The sequence below is a fragment of the Cherax quadricarinatus genome, chromosome 81 (genome assembly GCF_038502225.1).
Source record: "Cherax quadricarinatus isolate ZL_2023a chromosome 81, ASM3850222v1, whole genome shotgun sequence".
Taxonomy (NCBI): Eukaryota; Metazoa; Arthropoda; class Malacostraca; order Decapoda; family Parastacidae; genus Cherax; species Cherax quadricarinatus.
This window is the reverse complement of record NC_091372.1, coordinates 2,396,155-2,413,073: the sequence shown is the minus strand read 5'-3', so window position 1 is coordinate 2,413,073 and position 16,919 is coordinate 2,396,155. Positions and strand designations below refer to the sequence as shown.

At 39.6% G+C, this 16,919-nt stretch overlaps 1 protein-coding gene across 1 annotated transcript in view; it reads right to left on the bottom strand.

Annotated features, from left to right (window-relative positions):
* LOC128699781 (KICSTOR complex protein SZT2) overlaps positions 1 to 16,919 on the bottom strand; it is an 807,931-nt gene that overhangs the window by 725,862 nt on the left and 65,150 nt on the right. The window contains 1 exon segment of the mRNA XM_070102247.1: positions 5,652 to 5,764. Coding sequence (XP_069958348.1) covers positions 5,652 to 5,764 — 113 coding nt within the window.

Genomic DNA, 16,919 nt, shown 5'->3' with positions numbered 1-16,919 from the left:
TATTGTAATAATAATAATAATTATTATTTTTTTTTTCAACAAGTCGGCCATTTCCCACTGAGGCAGGGATCCACTGTATAGCACTTTGTCTGGATTATTTGGGTTATCTAGGTAATTTATACTATGTATGATAACTTTACTTACGTATACCTGTGAGAGAGAGAGAGAGAGAGAGAGAGAGAGAGAGAGAGAGAGAGAGAGAGAGAGAGAGAGAGAGAGAGAGAGAGAGAGAGAGACAGAGAGAGAGAGAGAGACAGAGAGAGAGAGAGAGACAGAGAGAGAGAGAGACAGAGAGACAGAGAGACAGAGAGACAAGAGAGACAGAGAGACAGAGAGACAGAGAGAGAGTGGGAATTGCAGGCTCTACGCTATGTCTCCTCAGTGATTACCATCATGGTAGATCTCTAAGTGTAGTTCTCAATGGAACGGAATCAGCAAGACATCCTATTGGGGCAAGTGTTCCACAAGGAAGCGTGCTGGGACCATTGTTATGGAATGTCTACTTCAACAACCTTCTTCATCTCATCCCAGAATCACATGCATATGCAGACGACTGTACAACGACATTCACTTATCCAAGAGAAGAAATGCCAGCTGCTCTAAGCTACATCAATCACCAGCTGAGAGCTATTTCAGCTTGGGGAAATAGATGGCAAGTAACATTTGCACCTGAGAAAACGCAAATGATGATCGTCTCTAGGCACTATGATGGTAATCCTGGTGCAGTAGTAAGGATGAATGGGAGGGTGCTGGCACCTGGAGAAGAAGTTGATATCCTTGGGGTGAAATTTGACTCCAAACTAACCATGAAGAACCATGTTGTAAATCTTGTAAACAAGGCAGCCAGGAAGCTTACAGCACTTCGCCGTATCTCGCATCTGCTTGACAGTAGGGGATGCAAGATTCTGTACGAGGCACAAGTACGCTCACACATTGAGTATGCTCCATTTTCTTGGTTTGCCTGCCCCCCCTCTCATCTGCGACTGCTTGACAGAGTAGAGAACAGAGCAAGACGTCTCATCTCTCGCCTGGACCCATCCTGGATAGATCTGTCATTTCAGCAGAGCCTTCAACATAGGAGGGACGTGGGTGGCCTTACTGTTATGTACAAGGCCAATATTGTCAAAGTACCACACTTGGATCCACTTCGAGGACAGCGTGAAACAAGCTTTTATGCCACAAGACGGGCAGAAAGCAGCAACTTCACTCTGGCTGTACCCATCTCCAGAACATCACTCCATCTGAGATCCTATATACCCAGGATGACTCGAGTATGGAACACATTCGTACAGCATTATGATGTCAACGAGATAAAGTCAGTTGATCAAATGAAAAGGCTGGCCCACAGATGGCTCCAACTTCATCCTGTTCCCTACTTGTATGTCTCATAACAATAAAAATGCTTTCAAATGAGCTGATGTAGGTAACAGCTCTTAGCTTGCCAATAAAGTTAGGAATCCTTACCCTGCAAATAGCTTGTCAATAAAGCTAGGGATCCTTAACCTTGTCAAACCCTGTGTAAAAAAAAAAAAAAGAGAGAGAGAGAGAGAGAGAGAGAGAGAGAGAGAGAGAGAGAGAGAGAGAGAGAGAGACAGAGAGAGAGAGACAGAGAGAGAGAGAGACAGAGAGAGAGAGACAGAGAGAGAGAGACAGAGAGAGAGAGACAGAGAGAGAGACAGAGAGAGAGACAGAGAGAGAGAGACAGAGAGAGAGAGACAGAGAGAGAGAGACAGAGAGAGAGAGAGACAGAGAGAGAGAGAGAGAGACAGAGAGAGAGAGACAGAGAGAGAGAGACAGAGAGAGAGAGACAGAGAGAGAGAGACAGAGAGAGAGAGACAGAGAGACAGAGAGAGACAGAGAGAGAGACAGAAAGAGAGAGAGACAGAAAGAGAGAGAGACAGAAAGAGAGACAGAGAGAGAGAGAGAGAGAGAGACAGATAGAGAGAGAGAGAGAGAGAGAGAGAGAGAGAGAGAGAGAGACAGAGAGACAGAGAGACAGAGAGACAGAGAGACAGAAAGAGAGACAGAAAGAGAGAGACAGAGAGAGAGAGACAGAGAGAGAGAGACAGAGAGAGACAGAGAGAGAGACAGAGAGAGAGACAGAGAGAGAGAGACAGAGAGAGAGAGACAGAGAGAGAGAGACAGAGAGAGAGAGACAGAGAGAGAGAGACAGAGAGAGAGAGACAGAGAGAGACAGAGACAGAGAGAGAGACAGAGAGCCACATTCAGTCAGCCAATCACCCACCTGGCCTCCCTCCCACCCACCCAGCCAGCTATGTTTTACACATGTTCCAGAGTTGTTTCTCTTTACTTAGGGTATAGGTTATAGTACATTCTGGCAGGATGACACTACCAGTGGTATTCTCCCATTCCACTGTGTCGACAATACATAAAGATAAAAGTAACATATGATACTGTATGCGACGTAAAATTTACAATACATATCACTACCATGTATACATTATATACAGTAAATAAATAATTAAAATATAACAACAGAAGTAAATTATGGTAAAAAAATGAAATAATGATTGTACATTACATTACAGTACTATGTAGGTAGTTTATATAGGAAAAGTTTGACATTATGCCCTACCCAGTATGTCGGCAATTTTCAAAGGTTCGACTTACGTCCATTTTGACTTACGAACGGTTGGTCGGAACCAAGCTTGGTCGTAAGTCGGATGGTAGGTGTATATTATGGAACAATAGTAATAAACTTTGTTTTGTATTGTTTGTTTGTGTAAACAAATTTTATACACAAACTATTAGTGATAAAGTTTGTTCAGTTATTGTGTTGTAAACAATGAGTGTATATTTGAACAATGCACCTTACATTGGTCTCACAGGCCACATATGTTACTTGGAAAAGAAAAATATTGGAAAATACAAGAAACCTTTGAATTAGAGTAAATAAAAGAATACCGGGTGGGCGGCAGTCGCCGCTGTTGCCATACGCACCTCACTTTCTGCCAACTTTGTGGCTCTATATCTCGGTAAGTACTGATGGCAAAATTTTTTTTTTAGGCTTAAAACACTCAGTAAAATAATCCTAACATTTTCATAAGAAAAAATAATTTTTTTTTTTTTTTAATATTTTGCGACAAAGAATGACAGCTTCAGAAAGGGGCCTGCGACAGTCAAAGGGTTAAAAACAGAGTCCAGAATAAACACTGTAGATATTCCAGGCACTAAAGCAACATTTCCTTGGTTCATTAATCACATCCTCATGCTTCTCCTGTATTACATTTGCCTTTATTTTGAATAAAAAAAAAGTGAAGATTTACCCTATTTCTTGAATAATAAAATATAACCAGCAATGATTGGTTATAGTACAGGGCATCCCAATAATTGTATCAGACTTAATAAAAGCACACAAAACAGACCAGGGGGTGTGGGAGGCCTTACCCATCCTCAGGACAATTGTCAAATATTAAATATTTCTGCTAATTTGAGTCTAATTTCAAGCTACTTCCAGGAATGGACCAAACTAAAATCATCTCTATTTTAGTAGTATATTTTCCACTTTATCCAATGTTGCCTTTTTTGACAATTTTCCTGAGGTCGGATAAAGCTCCCTACACCTCCTGGTCTGTCTTGTGTGTTTTTACTACATTTGGTAAACCCATAAAAACCAACCTAGAAACCACCTAATATTTATTATTCTAACCCTTTCACTGTCCTGATCTCCAATATGAAACTTGCCCACAATGTCCAAGCATAGTAGAGAATCTTTTTCTGAAGGTAATAATACACAAAACTGATGGAAAATTGACAATTATGCTTACATGTAATTATCATTCCTGGTTATATTTATCATCATTCCTGGTTATATTTTATCATCATTCCTGGTTATATTGTACCATTATTCCTGGTTATACTTTATCATCATACCTGATTATATTTTATTATTCCTGGTTCTTCTTCTTTCAACAAACTGGCCCAAAAGGAAAAACAAAACCTCCTTTTAAATTTAGTAATGTATATAGGAGAAGGGGTTACTAGCCCTTTGCTCTCAGTATTTTAGTCGCCTCTTACAACACTCATGGTCCACAGAGGAAGAATTCTGTTCCACTTCCCCATGGAGAAAAGAGGAAATAAACAAGAACAAGAACTAGTAAGGAAATAGAAGAAAACCCAGAGGGGTGTGTATATATGCTTGTACATGCATGTGTAGTGTGACCTAAGTGTAAGTAGAAGTAGCAAGATGTACCTGAAATCTTGCATGTTTTTGAGACAGAAAAAAGACACCAGCAATCCTACCATGTGTAAAACAATTACAGGCTTTTGTTTTACACTCACTTGGCAGGAGAGGACTGCCTCCCTGGGTGGTTGCTGTCTACCAACCTATTCCTGGTTATATTTTATCATACATGATTATATTTTATCTAGGTAGTAGGTTGGTAGACAGCAACTGCCCAGAGTGGTACTACCATCCTGCCAAGTGAGTGTAAAATGGAAGCCTGTAATTGTTTTACATGATGGTAGGATTGCTGGTGTCTTTTTATTCTGTCTCATACACATGCAAGATTTCAGGTACATCTTGCTACTTCTACTTACACTTAGATCACACTTCACATACATGTACAAGCATATATACACACACCCCTCTGAGTTTTCTTCTATTTTCTTTCTAGTTCTTGTTCTTGTTTATTTCCTCTTACCTCCATGGGGAAGTAGAACAGAATTCTTCCTCCATAAGCGATGCGTGTTGTAAGAGGCGACTAAAATGACAGGAGCAAGGGGCTAGTAACCTCTTCCCCTGTATATATTGCTAAATGTAAAAGGAGAAACTTTCATTTTTTTTGGGGGGGGGCCACCCTGCCTCGGTGGGATACGGCCGGTGTGTTGAAAGATTATATTTTATTATCATACATGACTATATTTTATCATCATTCCTGGTTATATTTTATTATGCATGATAGCTAAAAATCTGGTCAAATAGAGAAATGGAATTGCTTTAAAATAGGACTCAAAGTTGACCACATCACAGACATATAAACCACTAACTTTGTGCCTGTGTCATCCCCTAAGCCTTCCATCAAATTTCATGTTTTTGGAGTCTTTATCATAAAAAAATACCATATCAGAATAAAAGCTATTTTTATAAAGTGGACACTAGAAGCAATATTAATTTCTGGGGCCTGGACAGCAAATGGGCTAAGTATGTGTAAAATAAATATACAGATGAGTTGAATCCTACAATGAGATAGAGAACAGTTTGATGATATAAATGTATTATTAAACACATACATGCACTCACTCTTATACATCAGTAATTTTTCTTTTTTAACACATCGGCCATTTCCCATCAAAGTAGGGTGGCCCAAGAAAGAAAAATTTTCACCATCATTCATTCCATCACTGTCTTGCCAGAGGTGTGCTTACACTAGTTATAAAACTGCAGCATTAACACTCCTCCTTCAGTAATGTATAGCTTGATAAAGTTAATTCTTTGCTTAAGACAGACTAACAGATATAGGAGTACTTTCCAAGCTAGGCATTTTAAAACATAGTATTCTTCAATAAACAGTTCAAGCAGAGTAGAGTAAAATGTAATAATGAATACAAGGCCTGGTTGTGGACCAGACTGCAGGGGCGCTGACCCCCAGAATACCCTCCAGGTATATCGTAGTGGATTCCCAACTTACCCATTCATTCCATAATTTCCATTATCTGGGCAAAGGCCATACATAAATTTCTGGAAGCCCCAAGACAGCAGAGACTTGTGGTAGTCATTCATGTCATAAACATAGTCGTCTCCCTGAGAGAAAAATAAACATCTTCAGATAGATAATCTACAGGAATTATGAATTTCTAGTTAAATCTCCTACTCATTATTTTGAAGCCGTGCTTTTTTTTCAGGCCACAGTGCCAAGCACATGAAGCATCTACAGAAAAAAATGGATTTCAGCTTAAATGATTGAATTAGGATTATACCATAATCACAGTAAAAAATAAACAACCATGGGGACCACTGATATAGCATCTAGAAACTTGGAGGCAATCATGTTAGATCCAATAAAGAAAAGTGTAACTCCAAGTTCTTGAATCAAAAGCCCTTCTCCAGCATCAAGGCATTATTTCCACTAAAGGAACAGATGATTGAAGTTTTTCTGTTTAAAGAGCACAAGCGGCCAAAGATTTCTTCCACTACATTACATGTGAGCTTCGGTTGAACCATCTCTGGAAAAACAAATTCTAGCGTATATCATACCCTAATTATAATAATTCCCTAATGTATAAATAAAACTCCATACATCATTGACTGTAAAAATACAAAATACATTCTTCACATTTTTTTTAACTGATACAGGTACTCCTCACTTAACGACCTACCTGTTTAGCAACCGCTCGGACTTACGACCAGCTTTCCAACCAGTCGGTATTGTAACCTGTATGAGAATTTTGGTCGTGGAAACGGCAGTGCGTCTCAGCGCCAAGCATCTCACTTCGCATCACCATTTCTCGATCTCAGTCTAGTTCCCTCAGTCGGTCAGTATTCACTAACTATAGTTAGTCAAATCAGTAAGTCACTCAGTCCAGTCAGTAAGTCAACTATACTAGTCTGTCAGTCAAGTCAATAAGTCAAGCAAGTCAAATCAGTTTATTCAGGTAAACATACACATAAATACAGTTAAAAAAATTATACAAAGCAACATGTAAATACTGCATGTATTGACTGATATTCAAGAATCAACAAACATGTATTTGAGAATCATATGGAACATGTATGTATGGACCAATGATCATAACCTAGATGAACAGGTATTAAATGTGTTGCAGAATTGTCACATCTGCACAAGTGGAGAGATACAACTGTGGCCAAAATGTATATTACTTGCCACCATAATGCTTATATCTTATACATGCAAGCATAGTATTGCACTTTGACTTTTTTGGGTTATCCTAGGTAATTTACATTATGTATGATAACTGTACTTGTGTGTGCCTGTGCCTAAATAAACTTACTTCTTGATTCTGGTACATGAGTAGCTCTGGGACAAAGACAGGCAGACAGAGATACACCTAGCCAGCCAGCTAGCCGAACATGCATTACACACGTTGCAGAATCGTCTTGTGTGAGCAAGTGGAAATGCGAAGTACATGCCACAGTCATGCTTATGCCTTATATCTAGAAGCACAGTATAGCATGTTGGAATTTTTTTTTTTTTATTATTAACACACTGGCCGATTCCCACCAAGGCAGGGTGGCCCAAAAAAGAAAAACTTTCACCATCATTCACTCCATCACTGTCTTGCCAGAAGGGTGTTTTACACTACAGTTTTTAAACTGCAACATTAACACCCCTCCTTCAGAGTGCAGGCACTGTACTTCCCATCTCCAGGACTCAAATCCGGCATGCCGGTTTCCCTGAATCCCTTCATAAATGTTACTTTGCTCACACTCCAACAGCAAGGTCAAGTATTAAAAACCATTTGTCTCCATTCACTACTATCAAACACGCTCACACATGCCTGCTGGAAGTCCAAGCCCCTCGCACACAAAACCTCCTTTACCCCCTCCCTCCAACCTTTCCTAGGCCGACCCCTACCCCGCCTTCCTTCCACCACAGACTGATACACTCTTGAAGTCATTCTGTTTCGCTCCATTCTCTCTACATGTCCGAACCACCTCAACAACCCTTCCTCAGCCCTCTGGACAAGAGTTTTGGTAATCCCGCACCTCCTCCTAACTTCCAAACTACGAATTCTCTGCATTATATTCACACCACACATTGCCCTCAGACATGACATCTCCACTGCCTCCAGCCTTCTCCTCGCTGCAACATTCATCACCCATGCTTCACACCCATATAAGAGTGTTGGTAAAATTATACTCTCATACATTCCCCTCTTTGCCTCCAAGGACAAAGTTCTTTGTCTCCACAGACTCCTAAGTGCACCACTCATCCTTTTCCCCTCATCAATTCTATGATTCACCTCATTTTTCATAAACCCATCTGCTGACACATCCACTCCCAAATATCTGAATACATTCACCTCCTCCATACTCTCTCCCTCCAATCTGATATCCAATCTTTCATCACCTAATCTTTTTGTTATCCTCATAACCTTACTCTTTCCTGTATTCACTTTTAATTTTCTTCTTCTGCATACCCTACCAAATTCATCCACCAATCTCTGCAACTTCTCTTCAGAATCTCCCAAGAGCACAGTGTCATCAGCAAAGAGCAACTGTGACAACTCCCACTTTATGTGTGATTCTTTATCTTTTAACTCCACACCTCTTGCCAAGACCCTCGCATTTACTTTTCTTACAACCCCACCTATAAATATATTAAACAACCATGGTGACATCACACATCCTTGTCTAAGGCCTGCTTTTACTGGGAAATAATTTCCCACTTTCCTACATACTCTAACTTGAGCCTCACTACCCTCGTAAAAACTCTTCACTGCTTTCAGTAACCTACCTCCTACACCATACACCTGCTTTTAACATTTCTATCTTTATCCCATCAATCCCGGCTGCCTTACCCCCTTTCATTTTACCTACTGCCTCACGAACTTCCCCCACACTCACAACTGGCTCTTCCTCACTCCTACAAGATGTTATTCCTCCTTGCCCTATACACGAAATCACAGCTTCCCTATCTTCATCAACATTTAACAATTCCTCAAAATATTCCCTCCATCTTCCCAATACCTCTAACTCTCCATTTAATAACTCTCCTCTCCTATTTTTAACTGACAAATCCATTTGTTCTCTAGGCTTCCTTAACTTGTTAATCTCGCTCCAAAACTTTTTCTTATTTTCAACAAAATTTGTTGATAACATCTCACCCACTCTCTCATTTGCTCTCTTTTTACACTGCTTCACCACTCTCTTAACCTCTCTCTTTTTCTCAATATACTCTTCCCTCCTTGCATCACTTCTACTTTGTAAAAACTTCTCATATGCTAACTTTTTCTTCCTTACTACTTTCTTTACATCATCATTCCACCAATCGCTCCTCTTTCCTCCCGCACCCACCTTCCTGTAACCACAAACTTCTGCTGAACACTCCAACACTACATTTTTAAACCTACCCCATACCTCTTCGACCCCATTGCCTATGCTCTCATTAGCCCATCTATACTCCAATATCTAACTGCCTCCTCTTTTGGTTTATAAACGTTCACTTCTCTCTTCCCTGATGCTTCTATTCTCCTTGTATCCCATCTACCTTTTACTCTCAGTGTAGCTACAACTAGAAAGTGATCTGATATATCTGTGGCCCCTCTATAAACATGTACATCCTGAAGTCTACTCAACAGTCTTTTATCTACCAATACACAATCCAACAAACTACTGTCATTTCGCCCTACATATCTTGTATACTTATTTATCCTCTTTTTCTTAAAGTATGTATTACCTATAACTAAACCCCTTTCTATACAAAGTTCAATCAAAGGGCTCCCATTATCATTTACACCTGGCACCCCAAACTTACCTACCACACCCTCTCTAAAAGTTTCTCCTATTTTAGCATTCAGGTCCCCTACCACAATTACTCTCTCACTTGGTTCAAAGGCTCCTATACATTCACTTAACATCTCCCAAAATCTCTCTCTCTCCTCTACATTCCTCTCTTCTCCAGGTGCATACACACTTATTATGACCCACTTTTCGCATCCAACCTTTACTTTAATCCACATAATTCTTGAATTTACACATTCATATTCTCTTTTCTCCTTCCATAACTTATCCTTCAACATTACTGCTACCCCTTCCTTTGCTCTAACTTTCTCAGATACTCCAGATTTAGTCCCATTTATTTCCCCCCACCGAAACTCCCCTACCCCCTTCAGCTTTGTTTCGCTTAGGGCCAGGACATCCAACTTTTCATTCATAACATCAGCAATCATCTGTTTCTTGTCATCTGCACTACATCCACACACATTCAAGCATCCCAGTTTTATAAAGTTTTTCTTCTTCTCTTTTTTAGTAAATGTCTACAGGAGAAGGGGTTACTAGCCCATTGCTCCTGGCATTTTAGTCGCCTCATATGACACGCATGGCTTACGGAGGAAAGATTCTTTTCCACTTCCCCATGGACAATAGAAGAAATAAAGAAGAACAAGAGCTATTTAGAAAAAGGAGAAAAACCTAGATGTATGTATATATATATGCATGTGCGTGTCTGTGAAGTGTGACCAAAGTGTAAATAGGAGTAGCAAGATATCCCTGTTATCTAGCATGTTTATGAGACAGAAAAAGAAACCAGCAATCCTACCATCATGCAAAACAGTTACAGGTTTCTGTTTCACAGTCATCTGGCAGGACGGTAGTACTTCCCTGGGTGGTTGCTGTCTACCAACCTACTATTATTATATTATTATTATTGTGTATAAAACGTTAATATAGAAATTTTGCTTAATCCATCAATGATTTTTTTTCAAAATTATATAATAAACATGCTACATAACATATAAACTAACAAATATGAGATGTTTTTCTGGTCGGCTTGACAGTGAACAGGAACCAATCGTGTCGGGGCTGGTAACAACAACAACGTTTGTTTACATAACTCGTGAACATTCTACATTCTCATTCTCTCTCTCATTTATTCATTTAATCTTGTTTACTCACCTCTCACTCTACATTAAAACTACAGATATTTTAAGGTAAGTAATGAGTGGACACGATTATTATATTATAGCTTAATAATAATAATATTAATATTAGTACATTTGTATTATTGTAATAATAATGATTATTAATATTATTATTAATTTAGGGCACTGGAGTACAGATCCAATGTATAGCACTTTGTCTGGATCTTTTGGGTTATCCTAGGTAACTTATAATATGTATGATAACTTGACTTACGTGTACCAGTGAGGGAGAGATACAGAGAGAGATACAAAGAGACAGCCACATTCGGTCAGCCAGTCAGCCAACTACCCACCCACCCATCTAGCCACCCACCCACCCATCATCCATCCAGCCACCCACCCACCCATCATCCATCCAGCCACCCACCCATCATCCAGCCAGCCAGCCACCCGGCCACCCACCCATCCAGCCAGCCACCCGGCCAACCACAGACCCGGCCACCCAGCCAGCCAGCCGGATACGTATTACACATGTTCCAGAGTTGTTTCTCTTTACTTAGGGTATAGGTTATAGTACATTCTGGCAGGATGACACTACCAGTGGTATTCTCCCATTCCACTGTGTCGACAATACATAAAGATAATAGTAACATATGATACTGTATGCGACGTAAAATTTACAATACAGTGGACCCCCGCATAACGATGGCATCGCATAGCGATTTTTCCGCATAACGATTACTTTTATCGCAAAATTTTTGCCCCGCATACCGATTAAAAACCCGCATACCGATTTTCGTCCGAGACGCGTCCAATGTGCCCTCACATGTGCCGGCCGTCCCATTGTTTACCAGCCAGCCTCCGCGGTAACATCCAAGCATACACTCGGAATATTTCGTATTATTACAGTGTTTTCGGTGCTGTTTGTGGAAAATAAGTGACCATGGGCCCCAAGAAAGCTTCTAGTGCCAACCCTGTGGTAAAAAGGGTGGGAATTAGTATGGAAATTAAGAAAGATTTTGAAGGGTTTGGGGCTAACCCTGAGAAGCCTATGCCAGTTGTGGAATCCATTGTGCCTACTTCAAAGATTAAGGAAATGTGTGCAGAGTGGGTTGAACTGCAAACCTTTATAGATGAAAATCACCCTGACACAGCTGTTGCAAGCCGTGCTTGTGACTATTTCAATGACAATGTTATGGCCCATTTTAGGAAAGTCTTGAAGGAACGGGAGGTACAGAGCTCTATGGACAGATTTGTTGTGCGACAGAGGTCCAGTGACTCTCAAGCTGGTCCTAGTGGCATTAAAAGAAGAAGGGAAGTAACCCCAGAAAAGGACTTGCTACCTCAAGTCCTAATGGAAGGGGATTCCCCTTCTAAACAGTAAGAAGATAATGCTCTCCCCTCCTCCCATCCCATCAATCATCACCAGATCTTCAATAAAAGTAAGTGTCATGTAATTGTGCATGCCTTTTTCAGTTTGTGTGTATTAAAATTAACATTTCATGTGGTAAAAAAAAATTTTTTTCATACTTTTGGGCGTCTTGCACGGATTAATTTTATTTCCATTATTTCTTATGGGGAAAATTGATTCGCATAACGATTATTTCGCATAACGATGAGCCCTCTTGCACGGATTAAAATCGTTAACCGGGGGTCCACTGTACATATCACTACCATGTATACATTATATACAGTACATAAATAATTAAAATACAACAATAGAAGTAAATTATGGTAAAAAAAATGAAATAATGATTGTACATTACATTACAGTACTATGTAGGTAGTTTATATAGGAAAAGTTTGACATTATGCCCTACCCAGTATGTCGGCAATTTTCAAAGGTTCGACTTACGTCCATTTCGACTTATGACTGGTTGGTCGGAACCAAGCTTGGTCGTAAGTCGGATGGTAGGTATACCTAGTTCTATTTTTAACATACTAAAAATGTTATAAATGGTGCAAAGGTGACATAAAAAAATATGTAAAGATGGCTGACACAAACCCACTACCAGTATAGTATGCTTGAAATATCAGTAAAGGGCAGCTCCTCGTTTAACGCTTTGACTGATTCGGCCATATACGTATATATGTCTTACGAGCTAGTGTTTTGGATGAATGTATACTCAAAAATTCTAGTGACTTCAAACCAAGCGGGAGAAAGCTGGTAGACCCACATATGAGAGAATGGGCCTGTGTGGTCAGTGTGTGCTGTATAAAAAAATCCTGCAGCACGAAGTGCATAATGAAAATAAAACTCTGACCATGTTTTTGGATTAAAATGCTGACTTTGAGGTGTATTTTCAAATAGTATTTATGGGTGCATTCTCATTTTCTTGGTTTCATTTGATAGAATGGAAAACATATTACAGAAACAGAGATGATTTTGATTAGTTTCATGAAGAAAACGACCTGGAAATTGAGATCTAAGTAGAGGAAATGTTTGATTTTTGCCAATGTTCAAGAGTAAACAAATGCCACGCAACAAATGGCAAGTCTAATATTCTTTCACAACTACACTGATATTATTTATACCATTTTTACAATAATGCAGTAGTCTGCATAACAGTAAATCTTCTATTTTTGGTGTGAATAAAAAATCAAAATAGAAAGCAAGAGTAATATAAGAGAGGCCTAGAGACGTGACTAATGAACAGAGAAAATGTTATTTTAGTGCCAGGAATGTCTGCATTGTTTATTCTGGACCCTATTTTGAAACTGGCATTTTTTAAATTGAGTGAAATTGGCCAAATTGCCAATTTCTGACCACTTTATTGGGTAGTTGAAATCAGTAAATGGGCAGTTTCTTGTACTCAATCGATAGAACAAATGAAGTTCTACAGAAATAGCTATGAGTTTGGTCAACTGGAACAATGGAATTGATCGAAAATAGGGCTCAAAGTCAGTGAAATCACAGATGCGTATATATTGCCGAGATTGCTAACTACACGAGAGCACAATTCTGTAAGTTTTCCATCAAATTTTGTACTATTGGTGTCATCAGGAAAAGATTCTCTATCATTTCATAAGATTTTTTTTTTTTTTTTCAAATATTTTGTGACAAAGAATGACAGTTTCAGAAATGGGCTTGCGACAGTCAGAGAGTTAACATCCAATTCACTTACCAACCTATTCTTAGAAACCTAACTCAGTCATTAACCCTTTCAGGGTCCCCAGGCCCTCTCCCAGACTTGTTCTCAGGGTTGCCAAATTTCAAAAAAAAAATATATATATATTTTCTTATGAAAAGATAGAGAATCTTTTCCCGATCAAAATGACACCAAAAGTAAAAAGTATGAAATTTGATGGGAAACTTAGGGAATTATGCTCTCGCGAAGTTAGCGGTCTCGACGATGTTTACGCATTGGCGATTTTGCCCACTTCGAGCCCTATTTTCGACCAATTTCAATGCACTAGTCGACAAAAATCATAACTATTTCGCGAAAACTCCATTTTTTCTATCGAATGAGTACAAGAAACCACCCATTTACCGATTTCAACTATCCAATACAGTGGTCAGAATTTAGCAATTTTGCCAATTTTGCACAAATTTCAAAAGATGCCAATTTCCAAATAGGGTCCAGAATAAACAAGAAAGACATTCCTGGCACTAAAATAACATTTCCTCTGTTCATTAGTCACGTCCCCACGCCCCTCTTACATTCTTTTGCTTTCCACTTTGAATTTTTATTCTCACAAAAAATAAAAGATTTACTGTTATGCAGACTACTGCATTAGTGTAGAAGTGGTATAAATAATATCAGCGCACTTGTGAAAGAATATTAAGACTCACCAGTTGACGTATATTGGACGCTTAGCATGATTTGTTTCCTTTTGAACTTAAGTAAAAATCGAACATTTCTGCTACTTGGAGCTCAATTTCAAGGTACTTTTCATTGTAAAACCAGTCAAAATCAATTCAATTTCTGTAATATGTCTTCCATTCTATAAAATGAGACCAGGAAAACTAGAATACAATAAATACCATACGAAAATACAGTGCAAAGTCGCTGTTTTAATCCAAAAACACGGTCAGAGTTTTTTTTTTTTCTCATTGCGCACTGTGTGCTGCAGGACTTTTTTTTATACTGCGCACACTGACCACTTAGACCCATTCTTTCATATGTAGGCCTACAAGCTTTCTTTCACTAGATATGAGGGCGCTAGAATTTAGGCATACTAATACGTCAAAAACCCTGGTGCGTAAGCCGTACTAGTACGTCCAAAACCCTGAAAGGGTTAACCCTTAAACTGTCCAAACATAGATCTATGTTTTTACAACATTTGAAAGTATGTAAAAAAACGTAGATCTTCTTTTTGTTTTTTACATTTGAAAACGTATAAAAAAAACTGTGATCTACGTTTCTTTTGTTATATTTGAAAATATGTAAAAAAACGTAGATCTACTTTTGGAGCACTACGCATGTGAACATAGATCTGTTTGGACAGTTTAAGGGTTAAGTGAGAAGTACCTGTATTTTTTTATATTAAATGTTACTGAATAATTCTCTTCTAAGGGTCTCCCCCCCCCACTGGTAATTCAGTATATGCACTATACTTTTGCCATATGCAATCTAAATGGTTTGCAGAGCATATATAAGATTTTTTTATGTAGAATTAACTGTTTATGTTATAAATGACCAGGAACACAGCTACAGCATAAAACAAAGAGCTTGGGACACAACTACAGCATAAAACAAGGGACCTGGAACACAACTACAGCATAAAACAAGAGACCTGGAAAACAACTACAGCATAAAACATGGAGCCTGGAATGCAACTACAGCAGAAAACAAGGAGCCTGGAACACAACTACAGCATAAAACAAGGACCCTGGAACACAACTACAGCATAAAACAAGGACCCTGGAACACAACTACAGCATAAAACAAGGACCCTGGAACACAACTACAGCATAAAACAAGGAGCCTGGAATACAACTACAGCATAAAACAAGGAGCCTGGAATACAACTACAGCATAAAACAAGGACCCTGGAACACAACTACAGCATAAAACAAGGACCCTGGAACACAACTACAGCATAAAACAAGGAGCCTGGAATACAACTACAGCATAAAACAAGGACCCTGGAACACAACTACAGCATAAAACAAGGACCCTGGAACACAACTACAGCATAAAACAAGGAGCCTGGAATACAACTACAGCATAAAACAAGGACCCTGGAACACAACTACAGCATAAAACAAGGAGCCTGGAACACAACTACAGCATAAAACAAGGACCCTGGAACACAACTACAGCATAAAACAAGGACCCTGGAACACAACTACAGCATAAAACAAGGAGCCTGGAACACAACTACAGCATAAAACAAGGAGCCTGGAATACAACTACAGCATAAAACAAGGGACACTTATATCTCATTTTTTCAATGATAATATCTTCCATACATAATCACTTCCCTACCCTTCAAAATACCCTGTACATATAATTAAACTACAGATAAACCCCTAATTTGCAAGAGTTAGGTTCCTGGAAATGACATGAATACAGAACTCCTGGCTAGGCATCATGTACCAACCAGACACACAACTCCTGGCTAGGCATCATGTACCAACCAAACACACAACTCCTGGCTAGGCATCATGTACCAACCAAACACAGAACTCCTGGCTAGGCATCATGTACCAACCAAACACAGAACTCCTGGCTAGGCATCATGTACCAACCAAACACAGAACTCCTGGCTAGGCATCATGTACCAACCAAACACAGAACTCCTGGCTAGGCATCATGTACCAACCAAACACAGAACTCCTGGCTAGGCATCATGTACCAACCAAACACAGAACTCCTGGCTAGGCATCATGTACCAACCAAACACAGAACTCCTGGCTAGGCATCATGTACCAACCAAACACAGAACTCCTGGCTAGGCATCATGTACCAACCAAACACAGAACTCCTGGCTAGGCATCATGTACCAACCAAACACAGAACTCCTGGCTAGGCATCATGTACCAACCAAACACAGAACTCCTGCCTAGGCATCATGTACCAACCAAACACAGAACTCCTGGCTAGGCATCATGTACCAACCAAACACAGAACTCCTGGCTAGGCATCATCATCCTGTAGGCATCAACCAACCAAACACACAACTCCTGCCTAGGCATCATGTACCAACCAAACACACAACTCCTGGCTAGGCATCATGTACCAACCAAACACACAACTCCTGGCTAGGCATCATGTACCAACCAAACACACAACTCCTGGCTAGGCATCATGTACCAACCAAACACACAACTCCTGGCTAGGCATCATGTACCAACCAAACACAGAACTCCTGGCTAGGCATCATGTACCAACCAAACACAGAACTCCTGG